At 54.7% G+C, this 17,755-nt stretch overlaps 1 protein-coding gene across 1 annotated transcript in view; it reads right to left on the reverse strand.

Annotated features, from left to right (window-relative positions):
- Nucleotides 1–17,755, reverse strand: part of SHB (SH2 domain containing adaptor protein B) — a 131,618-nt gene that overhangs the window by 74,878 nt on the left and 38,985 nt on the right. Inside the window, exon 2 of the mRNA XM_008536889.2 lies at nucleotides 8,535–8,655. Within this exon, the coding sequence (XP_008535111.2) occupies nucleotides 8,535–8,655 (121 nt within the window). The remainder of the gene's footprint in view (nucleotides 1–8,534; nucleotides 8,656–17,755) is intronic.

The raw sequence follows: 17,755 nt of genomic DNA on the forward strand, positions 1-17,755 counted from the left end.
ACCCAGACTTTCCAGATCAGGCAATCTTCATGGGACATCTCTGGGCTCCTCAGGGTGCCCCAGCATGTCTGTCGACAGTCTTGGGTCCCTGGAATCAATTAATAAACTCACGCATTCAACATTTATTTACTGAGCGCCTATTTAGTGCCACGTGCTACTGAGGTCCTGAGGTTCCAGCAGAGAACAGAGTTCTGCCCTTGTACAGCCCACAGTTTGGTGGGAGACAGACTATACACAAGATGAAGGGGAAGTGAAATATGTAGGATGCTGAATAGTGATCGGTGCTAAGGAGCAAAATTAAGCAGAGGAGAGTGTGGGGAGCTCTGGGGACGGGTTGAAATCTAAGGTAAGTGGCCAGGGAAGACCTCGCTGGGAAGGCCGTTCGGAGTTAAGACCTCAGGGGGCTGTGCTCAATGCCACCCTCTCTGTGCAGCCGACACTGGTCTCCAGGAGGCCATACCACCCTCTGCCCTCCTCTCTCTCCAATGTCTCTCTTCTTGGCCTGTTTTATAGGACAGAATCAGTGCCTGTCTGTCCCTGTCAACCTAGCCCATGTGACAGGGGCACCTGGAGGGATCAAGCCGACGCCTGGAACGCAGCAGGTGTGCCTTCACAGAGTCAGCTTTCCACGGCCTCCTCCAGTCCTGCCGCCACTTCCCTGAAACGCTGGACCAGCTCAGCGTCAAGGCCAAATGGGAGAGGGGCGTGTGCAGCGTGAGATGGGAAACGACTGCCCGCGTGGGCCACTGGTCACCACGGAAAGCCGGCTCAGGCTGCCCTCCGCCTCCGCTGCCCTCCAGCCCTGCTCCCCTTGCACCCTGCCAGCCTCTCCACGCCAGGAGCTCAGCAAGTGAGCACCACCAGGCTGGGTGTGTGAGGCCTGGTGTTTCCCAAGAACAGGAAAGTCATCGGGTGACTAACACAAAATCTATTTACACTTGATTATCTCCTTCCTGTCCGGTAGGTAAGTCATTCTGGCAAATGACAGAGCAGCCAGGGAACTCTGCACAGGCCGTGAACAAGCCTTCTATCTGCCGGGCAGGGGGGTGTAAGGGCAGGTCTCAAAACATTCAAAACAAGGCACAGGAGGCCTAGGTTACAAGTCAGGAGAACCGCTTTGAGGCTTGCTGCTGTGTGACCTTGGCCAGCTCACAGCCCTCTCTGGGCCTCGAGCAGAAAGAAGATGCTAAGCCAAAAAGACTGCTCTTCAAGGACAGCTCCATCCTGACATCCCCCAGTCGGGGGAGAGCTGTGACCACCAGGACAGGTTGAAGCCTGAGATCACCTGGGCAGAGGGTGGAGCAGGGAGAAGAAGGGGCCTGCAGAGGGTGAGAAGCAGCCAGTGGGAGCAGAATGAAGGCGTGCAGGATGGTTCAGGGAGCAGAGCTGCGCAGAGCAGGCTGGGTGAGGAAGAGGTGAGGGCAGGGACACCCTGGGAGCAGAGTCCACTTGCTCTGTGGAGCCGGGAAGCGCCTGGCCTTGGGTGCCCAGGCTGAAGGGACCTTTACTTTCCCAGCTCCCAGGAGAACAGCTCTGCCTCGGCCCAGGTGGATGTGCGAGGAAGGCAGAAACCTTAGGCGGGCAGCCCAAGATGGCCTCTCTAACACCTGGCCAGGACACCCAGCACCCCTCCCTGAGAAGCATCTGCTGGACTGCAGGGGACTTTCTTCTAGAATTCATGGGCAGCAGCTCCAGCAAGGGCCTCTGAGCCTGGCTGTCCGGAGGGGCAGACCTGTGCCTGGCCACCTGTCCAGAGAGCAGAGAGGGCAGCACGCACGCTCCCGGGAGGGCACCAGGGCTGGCTCCTCCTCGCAACCTGGCAAGCCCTGGGCTGGTGCCACGTGGAGGTGGTGTGAGTGAGGTGGGAGGAGGCACAGTCCTAACCAGGACAGCCTGAGAAGCCCAACGTGAGCACAGAAACGAGGAACCTAAGGGTTTATAAAGACCCTCATGGCAGCCAGGGAAGAAGAAAAAATCTGATTTCCAGATGAGGGAACTGAGGCTCAGGGAGGGGAAGCAACCTGCCTCAGGTCACACAGTAGATGACGGCAGAGCCAGAGCTAGCACCAACATTTCCTGCCTCCTTCCTCCTGAAATGGGCCACAGTTAGAACAGAGACTCGAAGGCGGTACGCACCACCCTTCTCTCAGAAAACATGTGCCACTAGAAGAGGCCATGCCAGTGGAGGAGAAGATGCAAAATGACGCCCCCCCCTTGCCTTTACAATCAGTGACTGCCAGGGGCTGGCCTGGTAGCATAGCGGTTAGGTTTGTGAGCTCCACTTTGGTGGCCCGGGTTTCGCTGGTTTGGATCCTAGGCGCGGACCTACACATCGCTTATCAAGCCATGCTGTGGCAGGCGTCCCCCATGCAAAACAGAGGAAGATGGGCACAGTTGTTAGCTCGGGGCCAATCTTCTTCAGCAAAAAAATAATAATAAAAATCAGTGTCTGCCTTTATCTGGAGCATGTCTGATAGCACACGGAGTTCAAAAGGGCAGAAGGGAAGTTGTGAGCAAGGAAAACAGCCACATCAGGGCACTGGAGTTCTGTGTGAAATGGCTTTCTTTTAATTTCCTCTTATTATGCTATAAAGTTGATATGATAATAAAAACATGCTAAGGACCTTTTAATGTGTGATTGCTGACATATTAAAAATTATGCGAGGGCTGGCCCGGTGGCACTGCAGTTAAGTGCGCACGTTCTGCTTCGGCAGGCCAGGGTTCACTGGTTCGGATCCCGGGTGTGGACATGGCACCACTTGGCACGCCATGCTGTGGTAGGTGTCCCACATATTAAGTAGAGGAAGATGGGCACGATGTTAGCTCAGGGCCAGTCTTCCTCAGCAAAAAGAGGAGGAGTGGCAGCAGATGTTAGCTCAGGGCTAATCCTCCTCCTCAAAAAAAAAAAAAATTGTGTGAAAATGCTTTCAGTTAATGCTCATGTGACTCATCCTGTGAGATGACACTTCGAACAATTTTATAAGGGATGTTGGGGGGGGTGGGTCACACCTAAAAAGGGAGCCTAAGTATCTGTAAGATTCCCAGTTATTTCTGCAGACCCTGTGGGAGTACAGGACGGATGTGAAAGTGCGTGAGCCTCAGGTGAGGGCCCCAGAGGGCACTGCTTTACCTGCTTCTGCCGCCTAACTGACCTTTCTGAGACTCAGCATTCTCATCAGTGGACCGGGATGATGAAGGGGCTTGCAGCTCACAGGCTGCCCGGGAAGACTGAAGGAGCTAACGCTGGGAGGCGCCGGGAGCAGAGCCCAGCACACAGACGCCCTCCGCAGAAGCAAGGACCACCGTCCCGTCACCACACCGCCCTGGGGACCTCAGAATTCCTGAGGCTGAAGCCCAGGAGAAAGGAGCCCAGTTGAGAAACATTCTGTGCCTTTAGCCTAACTAGGGTTCCAGCCTCAGTCTCTGAAGATCTTGCCCCACATGCATCTCCTATCATTATCCTATCAAAAGCCCCATCTGCCACTCCTCTCCAGCAGAAAGCTCCCACACCTCCCTCCCTCCGCTCAAGAGCTCAAGCTGGGCCTGGCTTCCAGACCCAGCTCGCATCGCCACCAGGCCCCACCTCCCAGACCACGTGGATCACCCCAACTGGAAGCGGTCGTCCGTGCCTCCTCTAAACTCCTGGACATTCACCAGCTCACCTCCACGTACCAGCCACCGACCACCCAGCTCTACGCCTGTCTCCCTACTTCACAGACATTCCCGGAGGCAGAGGGGGGATCTGCCCGGGTTACAGGGTCAGTCTCCAACACAACAGGATGTGGCAAGGGCTCCAGGCCAGGCTGACCAAGTGCACTGCAGGGGGCCTGAGGACCACCTGCTCCAGTGTCTGCCGGTTTGGCCACCCACCTCCAGGTGGGCAGGGGCCCCTACAGGGACTGGCCGGAGAATTCAAGAGCACGAACACCAAGTGAAGACCAAACGGGCCCACTGCCCCCAACAACAATAATCTCACACATATGTGCAAAGCTTGCTCTTCCGCCTGGGACTCACATCAGTGTTTTGTGCCCTATTTTTACAACGAGGACACTGTAGCCCTCAGTAGCGTACGCATCCTGACCCGACCAAGCACCCCAGTCGACCTGACTCAGAGCCCAGCACCCTTCGCACTGCATCGGCAGGTCTCCACATCTCTGGGGCCCAAGCCCGGGATCCAGACTCAGGGAAGAGGGAAAGGATGGGCTGCGAAGCAGGGTTTGGAGAGAGGCAGCCTGATTCTATTGGCTCAACAGGAGGCTTGGCCGGGGGACCGAATACACACACCCCAGGGCAGGAAGGACACCCAGAAGTGCCGTGATTCTTCCTCTTCAATTACACACAAGGAAACTGAGGTCCAGACGGCATGGAAAAGAACAAGCCCAGAATCTGACCTCGAGAGATGGGCAAGCAAGATGAAAAGGGGCACTGGGACTGAACACAGCTCGAGCCAGGCTGGCCCCGAGAAAGGCGGCTGCCAGCCCTAACCAGATCCTCTCCTTTTCAGAGTTGGTCTCAGCTGCTCCCTTCATGGGGCTGGCCTGGACCCCTCATGAGACAGCACACCATGAATCACGACATCTCAGAGCTCAGGGTTGGCAGAGACCCCAGAGGTCCTTGAGTCACTACCCATCTGAGACTCAACTACCTTTACGTCATCTCCTACTGCTGCTGCTTGGATACTGCTAGGGATGGGCAACTCACTGCCTCACAAGACAGCTTCCACTGGTTAGTGGGTTAAAAAAAATCTCAAAAGGATTATGACTTTGTAGAGGTGCAGTTCTTGTCTCTATAAAAAGGAAAGCTTGGACTGGGTCACTAGCTTTCCATCTGGCTTCCACAGAGCTCTCGGGTTTTAAGGACATACCTCTGGAGCTGCTGGTGGGGTGAGAGAGACAATGAGGGCAGAAAGGGAGGCCCAAGCAATCTAGGGGCCCTGGTTGTGAGGTCCTGTGGAGAGCTGAGCCTACATCGTGGAGCCAGAACCCAACTCCTGTGGGTGACACAAAGCGGGGCGTGGAGTGGGAAGTTGAGGCAGACAGAGGGAAGGGGGCAAGAGGAGCCCCTGGGGAAACAGCACACTTCTCCATGCCTTCCATCCCAGCCACAGCCCGAGGGGCCAGGCCGAGCTCTCTGCTCACAAAAGCACACCTCCCACGGGTCCCAGCACGGCTGCACGGAGCCAAGGGCGCAGAGCACAAAGCCGCATCAGTTAATCACAGACCACGTCAGCCACGCTGGGTGGTCTGAAAATCAAGCTGCACAGTACCAGGGCCCAGTGGGCCCTCGAGAGAACGTCCTGCACAATGGTTAAAAGAGGGCCTCAGCAGTCAGCCCCACAACGGGTGGGGCTAGTCAGCCTCTTTGTGCCTGTTTCTTCAACAGTAAAACAGGCACCTACGCTTCAAATGTGATGGGGAGGGTCCAAGGAGAATTCACATCAAGTGCTGCCAACAAGTGCGAGAGAACCCAGCAGCTGCCTCCAGTTGCTGCTGTTAGGATCAACCCATCATACCAGAAGGAGGTCGAAAGGGAGGCACAGAATGTGCTGCCCAGGGTCAAACAGCAAGTTTACAGCCCAGAGAAGCTAGGAGTACCAATGACCGCCCACTCCAAGGCTACTGCTCGCTTCACAGTGGGAGACTGAGGCCCAGGGGTCATTCGGGTGGCAAGTGGCCACCGCAGATCTGCTTGACTGCAGCCCAGGCTCCTGCCGCACTGCCCAGAGACGTGCACCGTCACGGGCAGAGGGCACCTTCTTGCCGGCAGCGTTATTCTTACGTACTGAAGATGCCTGCCCCGTTACTACAAGTTACATGCACACGAGACACAAATGTTACACCATCCGAGAAAGGCCACCCTGAAGGGTTGCACGGAGCCTGTTCTGTGCCAGCCCCTTCTCCCCGCCATCAGCAGCACCCACCTCTGCCCCTTCCCCTCCAAGAGCTTCACAGCAGCTCAGTGAGCTGCTTCCTGGAACGTTTACGCGGCGCTGGCTCACCCCGCCCCCGTCCCTGCCATCAGCCACGCGGTGACGTTACACACAAGGAATTCCAAGTCAAAGGGAGCTGCAGCAAGGTCACTACAACCAGCAAACGTCCTGTTTAATCACCTATTTCCTTAAAAACATAAAACATGGGTAACTTCAGGCATAGCCTCCAAGCCAGGAAGCAAGCCCAGAGCGGCACATGCAAGGAAGCGTCTTTGGAGAGAGAATGTGTGGGACTCCACAGGCTCCTGGGAGCTGCGCTGCCCTGCTGGACCCAGCCCCTGTGGGCGCGCCTCAAAAAGCCAAAGTCCCAGAGGACAGTTCTCCCCAGCGAGACGGCTACTCATGCTGAGGTCTGTGGCGGCACCCGGAAGAGGTGGGCTCCATTCTAAAGACGCCAGCAGTGCTGGACCCTCCAAAGTCCAAAGTCCAGGCTCCCAGCAGAGGTCCCCTCCCACCCGCCTCCAGCCCCCTGCCGCCTTGTTCTGTAGATGCAGGTCTGACCCCTCACTTCTACTTGTGTGACCCCAGGGAAGTGACCTGTCCTCAGTTTCCCTCACCTGTACAATGAGACAACACCTCCTTTGTAGGGACACAGTGAGGCTTCATAAGCGTGCATCTCAAAGGGCCAAGGAGGGAGCCTAAGACCTGGCAGGGACTCCGGCCTCAGATGGCTCCTGCCATTTCCTCGTGTCCCGGATACCCCGGCGTCAAACACAAACACTACGCTTCCTTCAGAACTCCACCCTGGAGGCTGCCCTGCCAAGCACAGGCTGCGCTGGCGGTCGGCCTGCAGCTTACTATGTGTCCTTGGGCAAGTCCCTCTCCCTCTGGAGCCTCAGGTTCCCCACCTGTAAAATGAGGCTCTTGGGTTTGGATGACCCCAAAGATCCTTTGCTGCACTGACGTCTGAATGTGCCAGGGTCCCACAGTCACTTCTGTAACTCTGTCCCATTTAAGCCCAGGCTGACGCCTGCTGAATACAAGACTGGCAGGGGTTGCGGGGAGCTCGGGGGCCACGGCTCCCACCGCTGGGCCTGAGGCTGGCACGGGCCCGGCACTCCCACGGAGCTGGTGTTTCACCGAGCCCGGTGGAGGTCACAGCATGTGGGGGAGGTGACAGCAGCAGTGGGTTGACTGCCGTCCTGAGGTGAGGACTCCACCTGCAGACCCGCCTCCTTGAGGTGCTGGAGGAGAGCAGGCTGCGTTCCCTCGGGACTCTGGCCCACATGCTCAGCTCTCTGCTCCTGCTGCCCCCAGAGGCTGCTCTGCCAGGAGGGACTAGGAAGGTGGGAGCAGGCTGAGGGGCGGCCCCACAGAAGGCTGGCCTAAGTCCCTCTGGTCCCTTGCTCCCTGCCTTGGTCCTTCACGAAGTGGCCAGAGCATCGCCTTCCACGCACAGGACACACAGGAGGCAGAGAGTTCTGGAGGTGGGGCCTGGACCGGCACCCAGACCCTCCGCAACCGTCCCCCACGCCTCCAGGGCCCGGCACACAGAGTGCGCAGTGGATGTTGCTTCCTCTCCCTGCCTTCTTCCAATTCGAGAAGAATCAAGAGAAAGCGCTCAGAGAGGTGAACACCAAATCAACAAACAGTAAGAGGGCCACAGAAGGAGGCATCTGTACCCCAAATCCTAAGACACACAGGGCACTAGGCCTCAAATTGAGGGGTAGCTCCCACCCTGCTCCTGGCCGCCCTCATGCATTCTGCAGCACGGTGTGCCCCTGCTCACGTGCCTGCCTGTGCGGGTCGGACGGGGCAGCCCACAGAGCTGCTCTTCTGTCTTGGGACCGTCCTCCTGAGCCGGGAGGACCCACATGGGGCGTTTCTCCTCTGCTTGCAATCTCCCCAGCACCGGGCCCAGGCCTGGGGTCTGTCTATGATAGCTGATATCTGATAACCATTTGTTATTTAAAGATGCCCCAAGTATTATCCTGGCGAAAACAGGCCCTTAGGATACTGCCCACCCAGCCACATTCTTCTGGGCCCCACACAATTGCTTTGGTAAGGTTTTGTCATCAAGGGCCAATAGGAAAACGGCCACAGAGGGAAAGTCTCTGTATTTCCTATAAACCTGCCACATAGACCAGGGCTCTTTATGCTGCTTCCAAACCCAAAACTAAGATTTCCTCGTGTGGGGCCAGGGATAATTTTGTCTCTAATGATCTAGTCTGCCCCCTCTACCAGATAATGAAAACAAGGTGACCCAGCCTGTTTCTCTTACTGCCCTGGCTGCTGGGAAGCTCCAAATTAAGTTTTCTATCTCAATGCTGCATCAGAAATTCCCAATAGAGGCTTCCCCTCTCTTCTCCTTATTTACTCCTTAGTCCCTATCCTGGTTACCTATCCTTGGTACCCTGGTGTCTGGACCTCCACTGTGTCCCACGAGATTCTTCCTGATGGAGGTGACACAGGAAGTGGTCAACTGCAGTGAAGATTCAACACAGCGCTGCGCGAACCACCACCTTGAAAGCACAAACCTTCCCCTGTGAGGCTGGCTGGGGACGACCCAGGAGCGCCTTCTCTACCTCCGTGTGGCTCTGCTTACCTGTCATGATCCTCTGGGCCTCGTAGGGCTCCATGTAGCCGGCACTCTCCCCCTTTCCCGCTTTGCTCTTGGGATCATTCTTGGCATCAAAGGGATCCGAGTAGTCATCAGCGATGGTCACCTGCAGGAGGAAGGTGGCAGGGGTGAGTCCACCTTTGGTGTTCTGCTTCACTCCTGTTCACAGCCAGGGTTTGCTCCAAACAACATACACGGAGCCTGTGCCATACCAGCACGGAGGCAGGCGGGGGAAGGAATCAGAGCTGGGGCGCACCTTCAGGGAGCTCCAATTCTTGTGGGATGACAAAAGGACCCACACTGGCAGTGCTCCATGGCAAGGGGGGCCCTCTGAGCCTGTGCACGTGGTGTGGCCACTCTGGGCAAAGCACAATGAGAAGAGAAGGGCATCTGGGCAGCGAAGCACAGAGGCAAGAACCTGGAGGGGGAATGTGAGTTGCTCAATTTAATGGAATGGAAATGGTGGAAAGTTGGAAAGGAGATCGCAGGAAGCCTAGAAATGCTGACATGCTCCTGGTGCTGGCCGAGGCATAGAAGAGCTTGTCTAGAGATAATTATGCTCAGCATTCCATTTTCGCCAAATCTGGAACACAACTATGCCTTGGGTAATGAGACAACAATTTGGTGAGATCAACACACTGCAAAGATGCCTGTGGCCCCAGAGAGGCCCAGTGAAAACAGAAAAGCAGCTCAGGGATGGAAGGACAGACCCCCAGGGCCAGAAAGGGGTGGGAGACCCTTCTAGAACAGACAGGGAGACTGAGGTTCAGAGGGGACAGGGGCTCAACCAAGATCCCCAGCCAGACCCTCTGCCTCCCAGGCCCTTCCCTGCCTCCTCACTTGTCTGTATTGCAGAAAACAGCAAAGTTTCACAACAGACAGACAGAGCGAGTCACCTGGGGCTAGACGGTGGGGGCAGGGAGGAGAGTCGATGAGAATCTGGGATTTGAACACTTCAAAGTTCCATGTTTTCCCTGGAGAAGGGTAAAAATTCTCAGTTGGAGGCTGAGTAAAAATGGCAACTTCTCCTCCCATTCCTTACTTCCTAACCTTCATGAGGGGCACACTTACCAGAGGGGAGGGACCGGAACCCACCCACGCCATTCCCCTTCCACTCATCCCCGCTCCCCAACAACTGGCTGTGATTCTGTCCAGGGATCTGCCCCCTGGTCTCACATGTGACAGAGGGCCAGTCCTCAGCCTCCCGGCCAGGGCCAGGCGGCTGCCTCTCCCGAGGGGGGAAGGTTAGTATTTCTCCCAACCCTTGGGGTTATGTGAATTGTTATTTAAATTGTGGGTTTAATTAGAAACCGCAGGAGCCTCTTCTCTCTTCCAGTTCCTGGAATGTAAGGCATTGGAGGGCCTGTAAACCCAGGGGAAGGAAAAATCCCGCTTTGTCTGCCCAGAAAGCTGCAGTTTGTAGCAGCGGCCCTGGCAGGGAGAGCCACTGACCTCCAGCTGCCGGGAATGTGATGCCCGTGGAGGGACAGCAGGCAGCAGCCCGGTCACTGGCGTGTGGCCGGGACCCGACAGAAGGCACAGCACACAGCGGTCACTGTTCCCAGAACAAGAGCCAGCTTATCAATGACAGACCCAAGCCTGAAGCACCCAGCAGCTGAGCATGCATGCCCGGCCGCCCAGCTCCAGCAGCCACCGCTCCAGCACGGCTTCACCTGGGCTCCAAGGTCCAGCAGGGCCGCTTCCAGATGCTGACGTTGTAATCATGGCCTTTCTTGAGACTTACTGAGCTCAAATGACACGAGGCAGGGGAAAGCCAGGGGTATGGGAGAGGTAGGCCTGGCAACGTCTTTCATTTGATATTCCTACTCTACCATTTGCAAAACACATTAGGGAGAAAATTATACACACGAACCACTGTCAAACAGAACAGCCCAGACTCTGATCTGGTGGAGGGTTTTGTGTCTCAGAGTTCAAGGGAGCAGAAATCCAAACGGAGAGAGCGAGGAACCTGCTGTGGATGACATCTAATCTCATTTCCCTCATCCGGGCCTTCTTTACCGTCTCTTCAACATGAACATCCTCCATCTATTCTGTAGTGGGGAAGGGAGCAAATATTTCCCCAGGAAAACAAAATCATTTAGGGAGAGGGCAGGGGAGGGAGTCTCCGTAATCTAGAAATCAACATTCCAGCTCCTCTCGGAAGTGCTCTGTAATTTGCAAACACGGAGGCTTGCAGAATATAAACCAAATCTTTGTTCACCCAGGGACCTGAGCTCTGCAAGGCCTTTGGTTCAGCAGGCACTATCTGTATTTTCTAATTAAAATGAGATCTGAGCTTGGGTTCTCACAGGCCCCCAGCTGCCTGCCCTGCTTACTGCCATTTCAATCAGAATTTACAAATCCTAAAACCAGGAAAAGCCCCTGGTCTCTGCTGACATATGGTTCCAGTTACACCTGCTGACAGCTGAAAATCCTTCCGTTTAAGAAAAAAGTTCAGAATTCTATTAGTTTAAGAAGCAAATTGGAACGTTCCTAAAATGTATATTTAATCAATTTGCTTTCAAACTTCAAAGTGAGGTTAGCAGAGGGGAGGGAATCTGAGGTTTGAGCAACCTGAAACTTGCAAACACTCACTGAGCCATCTGATCTTTCGCAAAATCATGTCCTGGCTTTTGGAGTAAAAATTTAACCAGGTGTTAGGAGAGTCGCGCGGGCAGTTAACCAGAGTGCTGGGTGACACGCCATAGGCCCGGCCACAGGACTGGGCAGTGTGGCCTCACCCAAGCCGCCCTGGGCAGGGGGCTTGAGGGAAGGTGACTGACTTTCTGAGTTAAAAGAAAGGGAATGAGTTTCCCAGATGTGGGCTTGGATTCCTGCTGGGGTTGCTTTTGCTTTGCTTTAAAATGCCTCAGTTAGCGGACAGGTCCGTCAAATCTAACTGAACAATTAAACCACAAGGGAGCCAGCCAGGACTTCTCTGCAGGTCAGGCCATCTGGGCACACGAGAAGCTTCCCTTGATTTTGATCGTGAATTGACGAAGACCTGACAGGGCATCGGACCCCTTCACGTGGCCTGCTTGTGGTCCCAGGGGCAGGCGCAGAGCTGAGAGGGGACAGGCCATGGCCCCGCCACTCCACTGTGGAGCTGAGCGGCAGCAGAAAGACGTGCCTAGCCAGCAGCCAGGTGCGCTCTCCTGGCCCCCTAGAATGGACGTGCTGGCCCATCTCCGAAAAAGGAGCAGAGCTATGGCTGAACCCCAGGCAAGCCTTTTCTTGTTTTCAAAGAAAACTGGAGACCCCAGGTCAGCCCAGTGCTCCTAAAGGACTTTCAAAGGCTCATAAAGCAGCGAAACCAGGGGTCCTTGAGAGACCTGATCCAACCTCCTCTTGTTCTGTGCATGGCCCACTGTAGCCCAGAGGGTTCCAGAAAGCCACCAGGCCTGCTGCCTCTCTGACACGGCTCTGGGAGCCGGCTGCAGACTGGGAGTTGCCTGCACATGCCTCCTTTCTGTTTTGCGCACACTGCAGGGTGGAGCCGGTCCCTCCCTCCCAGCAGTCTCAGGCCGGGGTGTTTTCATCTTCGGGATTTAGCTCTGGGATAGGAAGTAGTCTTCCTGTTCACCCACAAAGGGAAGCACTAGAGGAAGGAGGGTGTTGCCACTTGGCCACACATCCATAAGGCTTTTGCAAGACAAGCTGCGCCTGTGTGGAGGACTGGGTCCCTGCCACATGCTCTCAGTGGAAAGGTAAATTGCAGAGCCACTTTGAAGGATACCTTTTGGCAGAATCCATTAAAATCCAAAAAAGCAAATGGATTGACTCAGCAACTTCACTTCTCAGTATTTACTCCCAAATATGCATAAGGAGACATGGGCAAGGATGCTTACTGGAGCAAGTAATAACGAGAAACTGCGAGCACCTGCCACATCCATCAATGAGGGAATTGCTAAATAAACGGTACCTGGTCCATATTGTGGAATATTATGCAGCAGGTTAAAAAAAAGAGCAGTCACTCTATATGGACTAACATAGCTCTCCGTGACATAGCTTTGAATGGAAGAAAGCAGGTTGTAGAATGATAAACACAACATGATACTCAGTAATGAAAAATAAAACAGAAACCTCTATCTCTATTTAGTGTAAAGAAAAGGTCTGGGGAGATACACACTTCAAACTGACACCTCCTCTGGGACCGGGGATTGGAGTGGCTGGAGGAAATCAAAGGACACGTTTCTATAACGTTAAGACATTTTTCAAACAAAGAAAATTTATTAACGCATTAAATGCAAAACTCAACTTTTGAAAGAGTACTCCTCGTCACAGGCTATTCTGATACAGTAGATGGTCGCTTCCCCAACTGGCCCTGAAGATAGGAACGGCCCAGGACGCTTGTTGAAAACAACAGATTCCTAGCCCCTGTTATCTGTATGTTTAATAAGCAACCCAGGTGATTCTTATTAGGAAAGTTTGAGAACTGTTAAGGCAGAGCCAGTCCCCTCCACCATCAATCTAAAGCTAAGCCTCCTAATATTACTCTAGAATTCCACTTTTCCCAGATATTTCTCAGCCCTGTTCATTAAAGTGATGAAAGAGTCGGTGTTCAATGCAGCTCTCTTGCTTTCTTCCCTGAGGGTCAACTGGAGTAAGAGATGACCCAACACACCCTGCTCCATCTCCAGAATCTAAGATGTGGAGGCAATGGCGTCCTCTGTGCAATCCTGAGGGCTGGCCCCAGATTGAGCAACGTGGCCTTGCTGTGCAGGGGTGGGGCACTACAGAGGCAGGGTCCTTCCCTGCCCCCCGAGGGGCCCGGCAGAGGATGTGCAAGGCTCTCTGTTCTAACGCACAGACCCTCTCAGGCCAAGTCTCCCTGGCTCTCAGCAAGCTTTCCTGAGGAGGAAAGGAGGGCTGGTGTGGCTGTGGGGAGCAGCCACTGTCGAAACACAAGGGCGTCCCTGCTAGAATCACTCAGACCTGCTGAAAAGGAGGGATGAGAGAGGTGGAGCAGCGGCCACCTTCCAGGAGCAGGGGAGCACACTGTCCCCGCCACCCCCCGGAGCCCTGCAGTCACCTCCACCTGCTCTGCTGCTTGTGGAAACCAGCATGGGGCTGCCCCAGCTCAGCCACCTACTGGATGAGGCAAGATAAGTCTCTGCTGTTCTCCTCTCCCTGGAAAGTGAGGGGGCGGCACCCCATGGGGTCCTGGGTCCCTTCCAGGCCCGTGACTTCCTTCTGCTCTACTCCAAAGCACACTGCACGCACACCTCGGATTGCTCTACACGGTCCTAGTCGGACCATTTCCTCATCAATTCACCACTTAGACTGTACATTAGTTTTCTTAACATTTTGGGGCTGACAGATCTCTTTGGGAATCTGATAACGGATGAAGCTGTGGCTCCCTCCATCACACTGCTATACGTCCGCAAAGTGTCGGGCGCATTTCAGAAAGGTCAGAAGCCCCAGGGTAAGACCAAGCCCCCTTGCATTCGAGCCACTTTAAACAACAGCCGAGACTCTTGGCCTTAGTGAGGCAGCGGGTGCTGGCTCGATCCTAATTCAACACACGTTATTCCCCTGGTTGAAACTGTACGGTGTGTGACCAGCCTGCCGTTTGGCTGCGCGGCGGGGCACTGTGAGAGGATGGCCTGGGGCGCTTTGTCTTGGCTTGCCAGCTTCAAACCCAGGGGCCACACAGCCCTCCAGAGCAGAACCTGGCCCTCTCCCTGATTCTGGGGGTCAGGAGGGCTCCTCAAAGGTGAGCAAATGGCCTGCGGGGCATGAGGTGGCAGTAGCAGCCAGAGTCCTGGTCCTCCTTTGGGAACCACTGTGACACAGGCCCTGACACGCCTGATGTCCCCACAATGGAGGCTCTGTTGCCATGCCGACCAAGAGATGGCATTAACAAACCAGGATCTGGAGGGCTTCAAATGACCAGGGGGCTGCCTGGGAAGAGGCAGTGGACAGATGTTCCATACAGACCCAGAAACCACACAGAAGCGAGCTCAGTGAGCCAGGAAGGATATCTAGCAGTCAATAAAGGGACATGCTGCCTGGGAACCGGAGCTCCTGCCATTTGGGCATCCGAGCAGAGGCTCTAAGGTGGGCATCTGCTTTGGGTGGAGGTCAGCTCACTGGGTACCACCCATCTAGGCTGTTTTCCTAGCACAGCTTCAGCTGCCCTGTGGCAGAACTCTGGCTTCAAGGAATGCCGAGGTGGGTGACTGTTTGCAGAAGCCCCAGTGTGACTGAGCCTGGCAATGCTCAAGGCTGACCAGTGGCAACTGGGCTGCAGCAGCTGCCTGGGGCTATGCAAATACACAGAGAGGCAAGCGACACCGCAGAAAGGATACCACCAAGCAGGGACAGACCAGACAACAGAGTTCTGGAGCAGAGCTAGCCTCTACCCTTGCTGAGTAATCCAGGCATCCCGCTTTATCTCTGAGCTTCAGTAATTCACCTGTGAAATGGGGCAAAATTGTCTGCCTTCTCAGCTTCACATGAATGCTGTGAGGAGCAAATTATGAGATGATTTGGGGACATGTCAGTAACTGATAAAGAAAAGGCCATGGGGGCACCTCCTAGGTGCCCAGGATTGAGCTAAGTGCTAGGGTCTCTGCCCACAAGAAGCTGAAAATCAAGGGGGGACACAAAGACCTGAGAAGAAACCCCCATCCAGGCCCTAGCGGTCACACGGAGAAAACTGGCTGCAATGAGGCACGACAACAGCTGTCATATTTCTCAACCACACAAAGGAAAATGTTTGTGAACGATCCTTTTCCCCCTTTTATGCTTTGGATAAGCTGCACCTCCTAGTCTGGCACCTGGCCGAGAGGCAGAGACCCTCTCGGGACCCTGAGGGCCACTCGCGTGTGTGCTGGGAGCCAGGAGTGTGCTCCTGGCCCATGGCCCGAGTCCAGGGCTCCACAGAACCGGCCTGTAACACACGCAGGGCTGTGGGGGCCCCACGAGGAGACATAGCAAGCCCGCCGGCTCACCTCTCCCTGTCCCCGGCTTTGACCACCATCGACTCACTCTCCAATAAATCATTTCTGACATGGTCAGGAAATTAATTTGGGGAAGATTAATTAGCTACATTTACACATTCAGCCACGACTCCTGGAAATCAGATGGTGGGAGGGTACTCTTCCACACCGACCTAGGACTCGTTCCCTGTCTCTGCTCGAAGGTCTGACCCAGCCATGCAGAGTCACCTCAAGTCCTAAGCCCTCTTTCATGCACGGACGTCCAGTGCTCTGCCCACCTGCCTCCAGTGGCAGGGAGCTCACGACTTCCTAATTCAGTCACTCGGGACAGGCGTCACTGCTAGCGCCGTCGTCCTCCACAGCCGCCACCCGGTTCTTTGTGCAGACCCTGGCTCTGTTGTAAACGCTTCTTTACAGACGAGCCAGTTAGCCGCTCCGCCTGTCAGGAGGCAAGGGGTGTTTCACAGTGGTCCCCACTGGTCTTTCCAGTCCTGCCCCGCCCGTGGCCACAGCTGCTTGCCTAGACACCTGCAGGCTCCAACTTGTCAAGAAAAATGCATTCCAAATTATAGCCTCTGTCAGCTCCTCTCGGGCAGCTTGCTCAGCCCCTCTCTCGCTCACACACACCCCACCCTCCTTGAATTTAACCCCGTGGAGAAGGATGTGGTTCCAGGTGGGAGGCTGCTGGAGAGTAGCCCAGCTCAGCCCTGTTTACCCCAGAAACTCGCTGTTAAGTGGTAAGGACCGGCTTCTCGGCATCTCTCAAGCAGAGGGAGGTTCTATTTTGAATTCAGAAATAGCTCAATCCTAGAGTTTCTTAACTGCTCTCAGCCAGGGCCCACAAACAGAGAATTCAGTGCACCCCTCCCAAGGACAGAAGCACCCAGGGGTCTGCATGGTCATCACCTGTGAGATGAGAGCCAAAAGGGCCTGGGAGATGGTCTGGTTTGGCAGGTTTAAAACTTTTTTTTTCTTGAGGAAGATTAGCCCTGAGCTAACATCTGCTGCCACTCCTCCTCTTTTTGCTGAGGAAGACTGCTCTGAGCTAACATCTATGCCCATGTTCCTCTACTTTATATGTGGGACGCCTGCCACAGCACAGCTTGCCAAGTGATGCCATGTCCACATCCGGGATCCGAACTGGCGAACCCTGGGCCGCCAAAGTGGAATGTGCAAACTTAACTGCTGCACCACTGGGCCAGCCCCCAGGTCTCAAACTTTTTTTTTTTAATTTTTATTTTTTCTTTTTCTCCCCAAAGCCCCCCGGTACATAGTTGTATGTTCTTAGTTGTGGGTCCTTCTAGTTGTGGCATGTGGGACGCCACCTCAGCATGGCTTGATGAGTGGTACCATGTCTGCACCCAGGATTCGAACTGATGAAACAGTGGGCTGCATGCAGCAGAGCGCGCGAACTTCACCACTCGGCCACGGGGCCAGCACCCCCCCAGGTCTCAAACTTTTACGTGTGTAATTTGTGCAAAGGAACTCTCACATGGAACCCCAACATGCCCCACTATCCAGAGTGTGAAAGGCATGAATTTCTTGGGGAGCAGGAGGCCCCAAGGATGGGGGTGAAGGTCAATGCCAGAAACAGGAACCAAATGTTTCCTAACTCCTGGGTCTACATTGTTTGTGCAAGACCTGTACGGCTATGATTTTTCTCTTAAAGTCTTAAACTCCTAAAATTTTCAGGCCATATCCACCACAATTGCCTCTGTTGAAAAGCTGCCTAGTGGCCCTTGTAAGGACCACCGCTCATGCCCGCAGACAGCTCCCTTTGGGAGGCGGGCCCAGGCCAGGCTCGGTCCACTTGGGATCACCCCATGAGCCTCCCTTCGTCCTCCCCTGAGCTCTGGCTCAGCACCGCCCAGCCCTCCTGCAAAGGTATCCTCCCCATCCACCTTCCTAGACAGTCTTTTCTCCTGTGCTTCCTGCTCAAGGCAAACAAGTGCTCCTCCTGGGCTTTGGGGCCACTGACTAGAAAAAGCTCTCAGACCAGCCCTGGATCAAGAAGAGTAAGATAGGTATTTTCTTCTTTCCCCTGCAGGGTACTAAGGCTGGAAGGGTAGGAGGACGCATCAGCAGGAACAGGGACGTGGGATGGCTCTGGAAGTCATTTACCTCTCTATGCCTCAGCTTCCTCATCTATAAAGTGACAACAGAGTGAGGGCTAAATGAGCCAATATAAGTGACATACTTAAAACAGGACCTACAAACAGCTAGTGCTCAAGAGATGTCAGGTGCCATTTTGAGCATCTCAAC

This window comes from Equus przewalskii, chromosome 26 (genome assembly GCF_037783145.1).
Source record: "Equus przewalskii isolate Varuska chromosome 26, EquPr2, whole genome shotgun sequence".
NCBI lineage: Eukaryota > Metazoa > Chordata > Mammalia > Perissodactyla > Equidae > Equus > Equus przewalskii.